General features: G+C 40.5%; 1 protein-coding gene across 9 annotated transcripts in view; it reads left to right on the plus strand.

The window, feature by feature from the left end:
- Positions 1 to 863: 863 nt before the first annotated feature.
- The window catches only part of NIPA2 (NIPA magnesium transporter 2), a 32841-nt gene continuing 19877 nt past the window's right edge, over positions 864 to 13827 (plus strand). The window contains exons 1-3 of one of the 9 annotated variants that reach the window (XM_064570053.1): positions 864 to 1152; positions 2108 to 2236; positions 12918 to 13149. In XM_064570053.1, the coding sequence (XP_064426123.1) occupies positions 13011 to 13149 (139 nt within the window). In that variant the 5' untranslated portion in view covers positions 864 to 1152; positions 2108 to 2236; positions 12918 to 13010. The remainder of the gene's footprint in view (positions 1153 to 2107; positions 2237 to 12917; positions 13150 to 13827) is intronic. The other 8 variants (XM_064570055.1, XM_064570056.1, XM_064570058.1 and 5 more) reach the window with 8 other exon arrangements.

Below are 13827 nucleotides of genomic sequence, written 5' to 3' on the forward strand. Positions count from 1 at the left end.
TGCGAAGGATCCCAGAACCCTGAGATCATGACTTGAGCTGAAATCAAGAGTCTGAAGCCTAACTGACTGAGCCTCCCAGGCACCCTGGTTTTCTCTAAAATGGACAGAAACAGGGGTGCCTGGGTGGCTCAGTTGGTTGAGCCTCCAACTCTTGATTTCCGCTCAGGTCATGATCTCAGGATCCTGAAACTAAGCCCCAAGACGGGCTCCCGGTTTAGTGGGAATAGGCTTGAGATTTTCTCTTTCCCTATCCCTCTGCCCGCCGGGCATGCTTGGGCGCTGTCTCTAAAATAAATCTTCAGAGAAAATCATGATGCTGGATGCTAGGGAAGTTCTCCATTGGAGAAGCCAAGCCGGGATAGCCTAACAGTAGGTTTCCCACGTATCTCATGAAAAATACGTCTCTGCTCCAAGTGTCTGCAGACGCGCTTTCACCAAACTACTAACTCGCCCAAAGAACGCATCTTTCCAGGTTTCGGTTTAAAAAGGGCTCTACACTGAGCCCCGCCCCTCCGTGTTCCCGAACCACCCCCAGCCTCCAGGCCCAGCTCTAGCCCACCGCTTGCACTCTCGGAGCACTTGTTCCCTAGGGGAGCGCTAGCGACACGGCTTAAAATGCAGCTTCACACACTAACCGCATGTGGGAATTAGCATTTTAAGAAAGCGGCACACGGTACTTTGATTTTGATCACCTGGTCGGCGAACCTATTTTGTAAAATATCGCCTCCAGTTCTCCCTTGTCCCGCCCTCCACCCTCCTGTTCTTGCTCTCGGCTATCCAGGGCCAGTTAAAGAAACCGGAAATCCACAGGAACGCGCACCGGGAGCGGGCCTTCGCTGCGCTGCACCGCGCGTGCGCGCGCCGTCTCTTGCGTCACTCGGCCGCGCCCAGCCTTTCGGCGACGGCCCTTGGTCCCGGCCGCGGCGGGGGTCGCAGGTCGTCCGGGGCAGGTTCTCCTTGGCGCTCCCCCATGGAGGAGGCGGCGCTCACGGCTGCAGACCCGGATGCCCTCACCTCCTTCTGTACGGCGACGAAGGCGCTGGCCGCGCGAGCTCAAGAGGCGGCGGCCCGTGCGGCCTGTGTGGGCGTGTAAGCGGAGGTGACTAGGGCCAGATAGTGGAGGGGAAGCCGCATGGCCGGCCTCCAACTGGGGTGAGGTCGCCACTTTCTTTTTCTTTCTTTCTTTCTTTCTTTCTTTCTTTCTTTCTTTCTTTCTTTCTTTCTTTCTTTCTTTCGTCTGTCTGTCTTTCTGTCTGTCTTTCTGTCTGTCTTTCTGTCTTTCTGTCTGTCTTTCTCTTTCTGTCTTTCTTTCTTGTCTTTCTGTCTGTCTGTCTGTCTCTCTCTCTCTCTCTCCCTCCCTTCCTTCCCTCCCTCCCCTCCCCTCCCCTCCCCTCCCCTCCTCTCCCCTCCCCTGCAAGCGCGAAGGGGCTAATTGTGGGCTACTCTGCTGGTCTTGGGTTCTTGGGTTGGTAGGGGCCTTTCAGGGGACACGTGTGTTCAGAAATGGAAGGGCTTTTCCTCATATTCTGCATCGAGGAATCCCACCGTGAATTGGATTGGTATTAAATGCCGTAGAAGCCTGGCTTGTCTGTGTCGGGCGCGTGTTCATTAAGCTCATTCAAATAGTTTCGTTTTGTTGTTGTGAGTTTTAGAAGATTGTTTCAACTACCGCGGACATACTGACAATTGAACAAGCCTTAGGAGTCGGCCGTAACGTTTTGAACATGACTGTTTCAATTTCCTAACTTTTATAAAGTCCCTTAATCCTGTCTTCCTCTCCCTACAACTGTACAAAACTCTCAATACGTTTAGTTTTGTATTTGTGTCTGTTCAGTTTCTTCACGAGGTTTTCCAGTTTAATACAGGACTATGTTTTAGTTCTGTTTCTAGAAGTTATATACCATGTGCCTAGTTAGTACTTTTTTATGAGAGAATAGAGGTCTTTGTTTCATTGCAGTAAGCTGTCTTTTGAAGCAGTATGTTGTCCTTGGTTGAGTAGGTTTCATGTTGGTAAGTAAAACGAGTATGGAGGCTAGTAACCAAATTTTTGAAAGTAGTTAGTAACTATGCAGTCCTTTTGCCTACTTCTGTATTTTCTTCTTTCCAGGCTGGAGCTACTCTGCCAGGGTTTAAAACTTTAAATGAGAGTAAAGAGTATTTACAAGGAAATGAAAGTAAGTCATCTCTAACTGCTTCCAGACTTTTTTTCATAAGAGAGACCATATTAAACTTACATGTAAGTTAAAATTTTAATTTATAACTAATGTTGCTAAATTAGGGTTGGAGATTTAGGTTCTGTAGTATTTATAAGTACTGCCTTTAAAAATAATTAGCTAAATAAGAGATTGGAAAAAATTAAAGGAGAAGTAAAGATTAAGAAATTAAAGATTAAGAGCTCTAAAGTTTTCATTCAGTGTGGGCAGCCCATAAAGAAATAGAGTCCAATGGACACTTAGGTTCCTTTTCAGGCTGTGTAACTTTCTCTGTGGTCCTCTGCATGCGGTTTAACCCCTTGGAGGTTTGGTTTCTTTGGTTGTAAGGTGGGGAGAATGATACCTTCTTCCCATTGGGTGTATTAGAAATAATGTGTATCAGTTACCTGGAACAGTGCTTCACAGGTGTGCAGTAAGTGGTAGCTATTACTATTAGAAATAATAAAAAAGTTACATTTGCTTTTAGGATATTTCTTTTATGTAAAAATACCCTGCAGTGGTATCCTACCTACCCTTGTTCAGTGTCAGCCACAGTGGCCTTTCTTTTTCTAGAAAACTGCATACCAGTTCATACCTCTCTGCCCTTGCATTTTTTTCTCTGCTTTTTTCTTTTTCCTATCTTTTTCAAGCCTTTGCTCAATGTTACCTTCTCACTAGGCCTCTTAACCAACCTAGTTAAAATAGAAGTCCCCTAACCCAACTCCCCAGTGCCCTTAACCATAGCATTTACCACCTTCCAATATAATATTCTTATTTTTATTGTCTTGCCCTACCTCCAAACAAGGTAAACTCCATGAAGGCGGTGATTTGGTTTGTTTTATTCACTGCTGTATCCCCATTACTAGAGCATAGTATGTATTCATGTAGATGTTTGTTGGTTGAGTAAATGAGATAAGCACCTGTCCCCAGTGAAGGGGATATAAGTCGTATACATAAGTAACTGTAATACAGTCTTCAGAAAAGTGTCCAAAGAGAAGTGTAGGTTAAAGGCCAGGGAATTCAGAAAGATTGATTACTCTGGCTTGTGGAATTCAAGCAGGGCTTCATTTTGGAGGTGCCTTTTGAATTGGCTCCTTAAAGATGAAAGGGATAATGTAAACAAAGATATGGAGGAAAAGGAGTAAGTAAGAATGGCAGGAGTGTGTTGACTTCGGGTGGAACACAGGGTATGTGAAAGTATTGGGAAATAAGATTTAAAAGTTAGGTTTGGAGCAAATAGTGAAAGGTCTTAAGATTACAAATTTGAGCTTCTTTAAACAAGGGGTAGCAGGAGAATGAGATGGCACAAATGTGTTTTATAGAGCAATGTGACAGCATCATATATTGAAGCTGGATTAGGATTGGGAGTTGCAAGGCTGTATTTCACAAAGGTAGACTCCATCTGGCGCTCTTGGCCCTTGTATCCAGTTTGGGTAATGAGGATGGATAAGCCACGGTCAGAATACAAGGAGGAGCAGATTGGGGAAGAAGATGATGACCTACACTGAGAGCCTGGTTGGAGCTGCCACTTGCTTGTGTTCCACCTCTGAGACTAAATGGAGACTCCAATGGGAAAGGCAAAAGGCTGAGAATAAGAAGACCTGGATTCCAGCCCTGTCCTGCTACCTACCAGCTGCTGGAGAAGTTGCTTAACATCTTTGTGCCTCTTTTCTCATCATGGGGCCCTCACCACGTATCTTTCAAGTTTTTGTGAAAATGAAATGTCAAAAATGCTGTGACAAGTTTAAAGCTGTAAATGTACTTTTGTTGGTATATTCTTTAAAATTATCTAACTTTGGTAATTGTGTAGCCTACTGTTAATCATTTTGCAAAGCTAATCTTAATTTCAGTATATCTTATAGATGTTAGAATACTAGTCTAATTTTTCCTGTTCCTTAAATTATGTGTTCTCTATGTTTTAGAAGAAAATGGGCCAATTTCAGAATTTTATTTTAAGATGTATTTACTTCATTTTCAACGTAACTTGTATTTAATGAAAGTTAACATAAATATTCATAAATATTAGTAAAATAAGCTGTGAGAATTAAAATTTAGAATAAGCTAGGGGCGCCTGGGTGGCTCAGTTGGTTAAGCGACTGCCTTCGGCTCAGGTCATGATCCTGGAGTCCTGGGATCGAGTCCCGCATTGGGCTCCCGGCTCAGCGGGGAGTCTGCTTCTCCTTCTGACCCTCCCCCCTCATGTGCTTGCTCTCTCTCATTCTCTCTCTCTCAAATAAATAAATAAATCTTTAAAAAAAAAATTTAGAATAAGCTAGAAATTCTAAGAGCCTTTAAAAGTGTGTTTAAAATTAAAATGGGTCATTTTCAGAATTTTTAGTTCACTCAGCTGTGGAATCCTTGAGGACAGGGACTTGTGATCATCTTTATAACTCCAAAGTTTGGCACGTTAGAACTGCCCTGTATATGTTTATTGAACAGATGACCACATGTAAGTAATAACAACAGCCTGGAGGGGAGGAGTGTGGGATGGGTCCTTCCACCTGTGTCCCCCTGAGAGGCAAGATGGGCAGGTTACCACCTGGAGCTTGTCCTTTAGGAAGATAGTTGAAGTGAAATTTAGCAAGTTTTCTTGTTTAGCTGGCTTTAAACCTGGCCCTACTTCATAGTTAATCCTTAAGAATAAAAGATAATCTGTTTCAGGCTCTCCCTGCTGTGATTGACCTTGATAGTTACAGAGTGGGAGCAGATCTGAGAATAGTGAAACAAACTCATTCCTTTTAGGACATTCACACTGATGTCCTATTTTCAAACAAATGAGAAAATTAATTTACTTAGTTTAGTGGTGAAGACTGCTTTATAACTTGAGGGTTTGCAAATTCTATGTTGTTTGTCTCCCTTCCCCCCATCTGCCCACCACCACACTGGTGTAGTTCCATGAGTGAACAAATAACCTTAATTATATAAAGGCTTATAAATCAGATTTGCCACTATAAATGAGTGCATTTTGTGGGAAAACCAGCACAAAGAACCAAAGTCATTGTCTTTAAGTACCTTAAAGAGTTTATCTTCAAAGATAGGACAGTAATTGAGTTTAATTTTATAAGGCTGACTAAAAATAAGTGCGAAGGAAAGAAATGCCTTTGGGCTATTGAAGAAGTCTTTGTAGCACAGCTTGGAGTGTGACCTGGTCTTGGGTGAAGAGCAGGCTTTAAGTATTGGGTAGGAGGACGGGAGGGCTGTGGTGTATCTGGGCAGTGATGACACTTGTCTGAAGGGAGCCATGGTCCTGTGTTGGGAAATGAAGGGAGCAGGAGGGTTGCAACTTTCCAAAACCATATGCATAATATTGACCAATCTGTCAAAAAAGGCTTTCTGTCTACTTTTATGTGTTCAAAATTTTCTATAATAAATAGATAAGAAGAAGAAAATAAATTTTAAATAGCATCATGAAATTCTACGTAAAATAAATATGGAGAAAATTCATATATAGGCATAATAAAGTTAAGAACAATGAACTTTCAGTGACTTTAGGATAAAATGAATAAGATTCTATTATAATGTATTGTTTTAATCACCTCTTCTTCACTTTGTTCATAGGGCTAGGATTCCCTCCCCTTGGCACGTGACGCTGGGTACACGAGAGTGATGGTGGTTTATTAATCACACTCAGCCCAGGCAGAAGGACACAGTACACTGCACAGGGCCACAGAGGGTGGGGGTGGGGGGCTGCAGAGTGAAGAAGGAGTTGCTGTGGAATGTAGGCTTTGAGTAACAAGTGGTTGAGGTGCGCCCCTTGATTCCTGCAGCAGAATGTGATTGGCTTGCTTTAATAATTCTGTAGTCTGGCAGGGCAGTGAAGCCTACTACTCAGGGATAAGCAGGAACTGTGCCAGGTCTCCATGATAAGAAGGATTATTTGAACTTTTTTTAAAGTAATCTCTACACCCAGAGTGGGGCTTGAACTCACAACCCGAAGAGCAAGTCATAGGCTCTACTGACTGAGCTAGCCAGGGTACCCCAGGGAAGGTTATTTGGCTTTGGGACCTTATCCCAGGAGCAGAGTGGGGAGGGGAACTTACGGTTAGGCCATTGAAAGCCCTCCCCGTTTTATCAGATGTCAAAGCTTCACATAATATTGGGTCTTTATTTTTTTAAAGGGAGTGATTTATTTATTTTTAAGTAGGTTCCACACCTAACGTGGGGCTTGAACTCACAACCCTAAGATCAAGAGGGGCACGCTCTGCTGACTGGGCCCGCCAGGAGCTTGGGTCTTAATTTTAGACCTTATACCCCATGTATGTAATTTGCATTTAGTGAAAGTTACTATTAAGTGTTAATAAGTAACTATTACTAAATTAATAGTTACACATTTGGTATTTGAAAGTCAGGTTTCTGTTAAGTATAGTCTAAATTTGTGTTTGTGAGGCTATCATTATACTGGGATTGGAATTGTAGATAAACCTGACTTGTTTCTGGATATCATTTTTGCAGCTAATAAAGTTATATTTTTTTGATAAGAGAACATTCAGACTAAACTTTAGCTTGTTTTCTTCAGACCTTCAAAAGGGGAGTTACAGACCAGGGAACTCTTAAGTAGTCACTTCCTCAGTAGAATTTGCATGATAATTAAGAACATTGCTTGGTGGTGATAATGGTTAAAGGAGTTGATTTTACATTAAGGGGTGCTTTCAAGAATCTTAGGTGACCCATGGTCATTGGAATACAGAGTGGGCTGAAGTGTTTGGTAGCTTGGTTTCTTTACTCCCATTTTCCCAGACTTTGTTACTATTACCTTTGCATTTTCACTTGTATATAGTGCTATCACTTCCTAGCATACTTTAACAACTTCTTACAGTTTTCAAGTTTTATAGGCTGTAAAACAGCTGTTATATTTTAGGATGCTGATCTAAATGATGCAACTTTATTTTTAGGGCCAGTTATAATTATTCCATTCATCTGTATTAACCCAGAAAACATATATTAAAATAAATTTTTGAGACTGCCAGATAGCTAGGTGCACAGGATTAAAAAGGTGACTCATGTAGGAGCCTAGGGGCTGGCAGTCTAGTGAGGGAGACTGGGTCATAAACACTGTTAAACCAGTCATTTAGAGTGAGCACTGTAAACACACTTGTTGTTGTCATAATCTTTTTATAGTCTATAGAAGTAATTCTTGCTCCTAACCATTTTGTTCCCAAATTCTCTGCCTCCCCCTTTCCCTGCATGTTTATTTCTCTGTACATACTGATTGTCATAGTCCAGAATTATTCCAAAGGCAAGCTGAAGTTGAGGCTTGAGGTTACCAATGTTTGGCACATAAAGAGACCATAGTTTATTTTATTTTAAATGTAAAAATCAGTAGTAACTTTATAGATTGTTTAGCCTCTTTTGTTAGTGTATATGTTAAGGTTGTGATTCATCCAAGGTCGTGCACCCAGCTAGAGGCAGGACTGAGTCTCCAAATTCCCCACCTGGGACTTTCCTGAATGCATATTGTTGCCTTAGGATTGGCGTTAAGAAGATTGGAGTTACTTTTCCAAATACCTGTAAGAGAGAGCAATTACAGGAAAGTGTCAAGTAGACAGTTAATCTCATCCATATTGTATGTGACTGATACAAAAACTCAGAGTACCTCCCTGACTTGAGTGTCTTACTTTCTTTCCATGTTTCAGTATTATCTTGTTCTAGATTGTGAGGTGACTTTGCTTTTGGGATTGTTAGTGGTTTCTTTCTTTCTTTCCTCCCTCCCCCCTCCCTTCCTGTAGGCTCCACACCAACACAGGGCCTGAACTCATGACCCTAAGATCAGACCTGAGTCAAGACCAGGAGTTGGCCACCCAATGGACTGAGACACCCAGGTGCCCCTTGTTAGTGGGTTCTGTCCTGACATCCCTGCAGTTCTTGGGCACTGCAGCGTGTGTTTTAAAAACCTTAATATGAAAATGTCCAAACATACATAGCACATACAGTAGAAAGAATAATACAATCAACCCTTGGGTGTGCCTACCACCCATCTTTACCAGTGATCCCCATTTCTGCAAACAAGTTTTGGTTTTTCAAAAATCTGATGGGAATTTTACATTTACCCATAATAAGCCTGTTCAGGTATGTAAATTAGCTATCCCAGTGGCATGTAGCAATAAGCATTTATGATTGTGTTCACAGGTCTTTAGGTCAGCAGGGATGACTGTGTTTGGCACTGCATGTGATGGAAGGGTGCCAAGGGGCAAGCAAAAATATAAAGGTCCTCTTTAGATGTAGACTCAGAACTGGCCTTTTGGCACTCCTGTCACACCTACCTCCTGTTGGCCAAAGTAAGCCACGGGCCATGCCCCAAATCAGTGGGGTGGCAAGGACTATTCTTATGAAGTGTTCCAGGAACCATATAACGGACTCAACGGGCAAATCTAAACACTGGCCTCCTTGTCAATGTCATCTCAGTGTGAATACTTTTTCCATTATTACAGAACATTATCACCCATTATTTAACTGTCTTTTGTCTCCCCACTGAAGACTAAAATTTAGCTATCACTATTTTATCCATAGAGCTTAGCATAATGTTTAGTGCACACAGCATTTGTTTGGTAAATACTGTTTGAGTAAATGGATAAAGTAATTGAGGGGCTAGGTGAATAGGAAGTTGCTTTTGCTAAAGGCCAGAATCTAATAACCTGAAGAATAGAAAAACTTGGCTAGTAAGCACGGGTTAATGTGTGAGGATCCTACTGAATTGCAGATTAGTTCTGGAACTCAGTAGTTAAATTGTACTGAAAATACCAGAAAGTTGGGCTGGCAGTTAGTTAAAACCAATCATAAACTTTGTTGCAGAGAAACCTCTGCTTTCTACACTTTGCAGTAGAGTTCATGAGTTGGCCATTTGAAAAAAAAAAGTGCAGTCTTTGGTAAGCCTCTGCCTCCCCGTCTGGTTTTGTCGCTTGAGCTTTCTAGGTCAGTAGTCCTCTTGTTTTCTGAAAAGTCCACCGGTATCACACTTGTACCTTGGCAAACATCTGTCTGTTAGAATCATCATCCTCTGCTAACAAAATGATATGAGAGCTCTCTTCTCTCTGCACACCCCCAAATAGGCTAAATAAGAAATAAATTACCATCTGCTTATATCTACATAGATTTCTTTTTTTTAAATGAGTGAAACAGAATTTTTTATTTATTATGTTAGCCACTGTATAGTACATCATTAGTTTTTTATATAGTGCGTATAACACCCAGTGCTCATCACGACCCATGCCCTTCTTAATACCTCTCACCCTGCTACCAGCCACCACACGCCCTTCCCCTCTGAAACCCTCCGTTTGTTTCCCAGGGTCCATAGTCTCTCATGGTTTGTCTCCCTCTCTGATTTCTCCCCCTTCAGTTTTCCCTCCCTTCCCCTATGGTCCTCCATGCTATTCCTTATGTTCCACGTATGAGTGAAACCATATGATAATTATCTTTCTCTGCTTGACTTATTTCACTTAGCATAATCCCCTCCAGTTCCATCCATGTCGATGCAAATGGTGGGTATTCATCCTTTCTGATGGCTGAATAATTTTCCATTGTATATATGTACCATATCTTCTTTATTTATTCATCTGTTGAAGGGCATCTTGGCTCCTTCCACAGTTTGGCTATTGTGGACATTGCTGCTATGAATATTGGGGTGCATGTGCCCCTTTTCTCTACATCTGTATTTTTGGGGTAAAAACCTAGTAGTGCAATTGCTGGGTTGTAGGGTAGGTCTATTTTTAACATTTTGAGGAACCTCCATACTGTTTTCCAGAGTGGCTGCACCAGTTTGCATTCCCACCAACAGTGTAAGAGGTTTCCCCTTTCTCCACATCCTCTCCAACATTTGTTGTTTCCTGCCTTGTTAATTTTTGCCATTCTAACTGGTGTAAGGTGCTATCTCAATGTGGTTTTGATTTGAATTTCCCGGATGGCTAATGATGTTGGGCATTTTTTCTTATGTCTGTTAGCCATTTGTATGTCTTCTTTGGAGAAGTGTCTGTTCATGTCTTCTGCTCATTTTTTGACTGGATTATTTGTTTTTTGAGTGTTGAGTTTGAGAAGTTCTTTATCGATTTTGGATATCAACCCTTTATCTGTAATGTTGTTTGCAAATATCTTCTCCCATTCTGTGGGTTGCCTCTTAGTTTTGTTGACTGTTTCCTTTGCTGTGCAGAAGCTTTTTATCTTGATGAAGTCCCAAAAGTTCATGTTTGCTTTTGTTTCCCTTTGGAGACGTGTCTTGAAAGAAGTTACTGTGGCCGATGTCAAAGAGGATACTGCCTATGTTCTCCTCTAGGATTTTGATGGATACCTGTCTCACAATGAGGTCTTTCATCCATTTGAGTTTATCTTTGTGTATGGTGTAAGAGAATGGTTCAGTTTCATTCTTCTGTATGTAGCTGTCCAGTTTTCCCAGCACCACTTATTGAAGAGACTGTCTTTTTTTCCATTGGATATTTTTTCCTGATTTTTCAAAGATGAGTTGACCATAGAGTTGAGGGTCCATTTCTGGGCTCTATTCTGTTCCATTGGTCTGTGTGTCTGTTTTTGTAGCAATACCATGCTGTCTTGGTGATCACAACTCTGTAATATAGCTTGAAGTCAGGCAGCGTGATGCCCCCAGCTTTGTTTTTCTTCTTCAGCATTCCCTTGGCGATTCGGGGTCTTTTCTGGTTCCATACAAATTTTAGGATTGTTTGTTCCAGCTTCTTGAAAAATGCCAATGGTATTTTACTAGGGATGGCATTGAAAGTGTAGATTGCTCTGGGTAGCATAGACATTTTAACAATGTTTATTCTTCCAATCTGTGGGCATGGAATGTTTTTCCATCTTTTTGTGTCTTCTTCAGTTTCTTTCATGAGTGTTCTGTAGTTCCTAGAGTATAGATCTTTTACCTTTTGGTTAGGTTTATTCCTAGGTATCTTACGGTTTTTGGTGCTGTTGTAAATGGAATCGATTCCTTAATTTCTCTTTCTACAGTTACATTGTTAGTGTATAAGAAAGCAGCTGATTTCTGTGCATTGATTTTGTATTCTGCCACATTACTGAATTGCTGTATAATTTCTACTAATTTGGGGGTGGAGTCTTTTGGGTTTTCCACATAAAGTATTATGTCATCTGGGAAGAGAGAGAGTTTGACTTCTTCTTTGCCAATTTGGATGCCTTTTATTTCTTTTTGTTGTCTGGTTGCTGATGCTAGGACTTCTAGTGGTATATTGAACAATAGTGGTGAAAGTGGGCATCCCTGTCATGTCCCTGACCTTAAGGGAAAAGCCTTCAGCTTTTCCCCATTGAGAATGATAGTTGCTGTGGGCTTTTGATAGATGGTTTTTATGATATTGAGAAATGTTCCCTCTATCCCTACACTCTGAAGAGTTTTAATCAGGAAAGGATGTTGTATTTTGTCAAATGCTTTTTCTGCATCAATTGAGAGGATTGAATGGTTCTTTTTTAATGTGCTCTATCACATTGATTGATTTGCAAATGTTGAACCACCCTTGCATCCCAGGAATAAATCCCACTGGGTGTGGTGAATAATCCTTTTAATGTACTGTTGGATCCTATTGGCTAGGATCTTGTGGAGTATTTTGGCATCCATGTTCATCAGGGATATTGGTCTGTAATTCTTTTTGATGGGGTCTTTGCCTGGCTTTGGGATCAGGGTAATGCTGGCTGATAGAAGGAGTTTGTCTACATAGATTTCTAAGAAGAAAGTGTATGCATGAGAAAACTCCGAGTTTCTCTGTATAGATTATTCAAAAAGGACACATGAAATTGGTAAATGTATTAAACTAGATTTGTATATTTTCATGCCTGATTTTCATTCTGTAGAATTTTTTTTCTTAACAGCAAAGTTTTGTTGCTAGGGACTGTCATCTAAGACTCGGAACATTTAAAATATGAAGCTAGAGTTTACAAAACCAATTTAAATTTTAAATTTAGTATTGGCATATAAAAGTAGTTTTATTTTTATTCTTTCAGTTTTATTCAATTATTCTTGACATACAACTTTTTTTTAAAAGATTTTTTATTAGTTTATTAGAGAGTGAGACAGCATGAAAGTGGGGAGGGTCAGAGGGAGAAGCAGACACCCTGCTGAGCAGGGAGCCTGATGCAGGACTTGATCCCTGGACTCCGGGATCATGACCTGAGCAGAAGGCAGTCGCTTAAGTAACTGAGCCACCCAGATGCCCTTGACATATAACATTGTATTAGCTTAAGGAAAACAACATAATGATTACATATTTATATATTTTAAAATGATCACCACAATAATTTCAGTTAACATCACACATTACAAATTTATTTTCTTGTGATGAGAACTTTTAAGATTTCTCTAAGCCACTTTCAAATATATAATACAGTACTGTTAACTATAGTCACCATGCTGTACATTACATCCCCAAACTTATTTTTAACTATATCTTTTGGCCACCTTCACCCATTTCTGTCACCTTTCTACCCCATCACCCATTTTTGTCACCCCTCTACCCCTGCCTCTGATAGCCACCAGTCTGTTTTCTGATTCTGTGAGTTTGGTTTTTAAGTATGGCTTTATATCATGATCCCATCTTTTCCCATAACTATAAGAAATATAATTTTACATCAGTGGTAAATTATAAATAGTAAATATATTATCAGTGGTAGTAATGAAAATATTCCTTTATAAGAAGAGAAGTAGAGTGAAATTTTGAATTGCATATGGACTATCATGATCATTCTGTTAAAACTCATTTTGTTTTGTTTTGCATTGTTTAGATTTGAGGATTGCATAATCCTGCCTCCAGCACCAGTGGTTTCTCTGTTTGGTGATCAATGTGACTCACAAGAACTTCTTCAGTAACAAACGAAATGATCCAGGGGCGTGGAAAATATGACTTTTACATTGGTCTGGGATTGGCTATGAGCTCCAGCATTTTCATTGGCGGGAGTTTCATTTTGAAAAAAAAAGGTCTTCTGCGACTTGCCAGGAAAGGCTCCATGAGAGCAGGTAGGCTGTGCCCTATGTGACTGTAAAATGACATATGTGTGTGCTTGTGTACTTGGGTTCTTTGATGGTAGACAACCATATCTTTATTCCTAGTTAGTATGTTCAATACTTAGAATTATGCAAGCCTTGTAAATTTTATAGAGAATCAAACATCAGTTTTGTAATGAGAAAAATTAAAAGTGAGACAATGTCAAAATAAGCTATTAACTCCTGCAATTATTATCAAAGTGGAAATAGGGACCAAGGCCCAATTAGCATCCAGCCTTATCTTTAAATTTTGATATGTGTGCAGTGAAGGAAATAGGGTTTATGAATAGAATCAGAATGTTACTGAAGGCTAGGATTTTTTGTCAAGAATAATAGTTTTACTTTTACCTTAAGACATTTTTCCTGATGATCTCAAATTGGCAGGAAGGGGGAAAGAGAAGGCTTACTGTGGTTAAAGAGTATTCTGTTCAGTGATTTTCTGAAGGGTGGTATAGATTATTTCCCCAGAAACTGCTGACAAGTCACAAGACCCTGGGGGATACTCAATATGATTAAACCCCACTCTGACTTCATTTGGTGCATTCATGACAGCATTATTTTGCGTTCTGGTCATGTTCCATCATTCAGCCTCTGCTTTAGTTCTAGACCTGGTTCTGACCTCATAAGAAGACCTGCTTTGGCAGTAAAATA

This window comes from Mirounga angustirostris, unplaced genomic scaffold (genome assembly GCF_029215605.1).
Source record: "Mirounga angustirostris isolate CCGP_5_RB_7025 unplaced genomic scaffold, mMirAng1.0.hap1 SCAF_9, whole genome shotgun sequence".
Lineage (NCBI taxonomy): Eukaryota > Metazoa > Chordata > Mammalia > Carnivora > Phocidae > Mirounga > Mirounga angustirostris.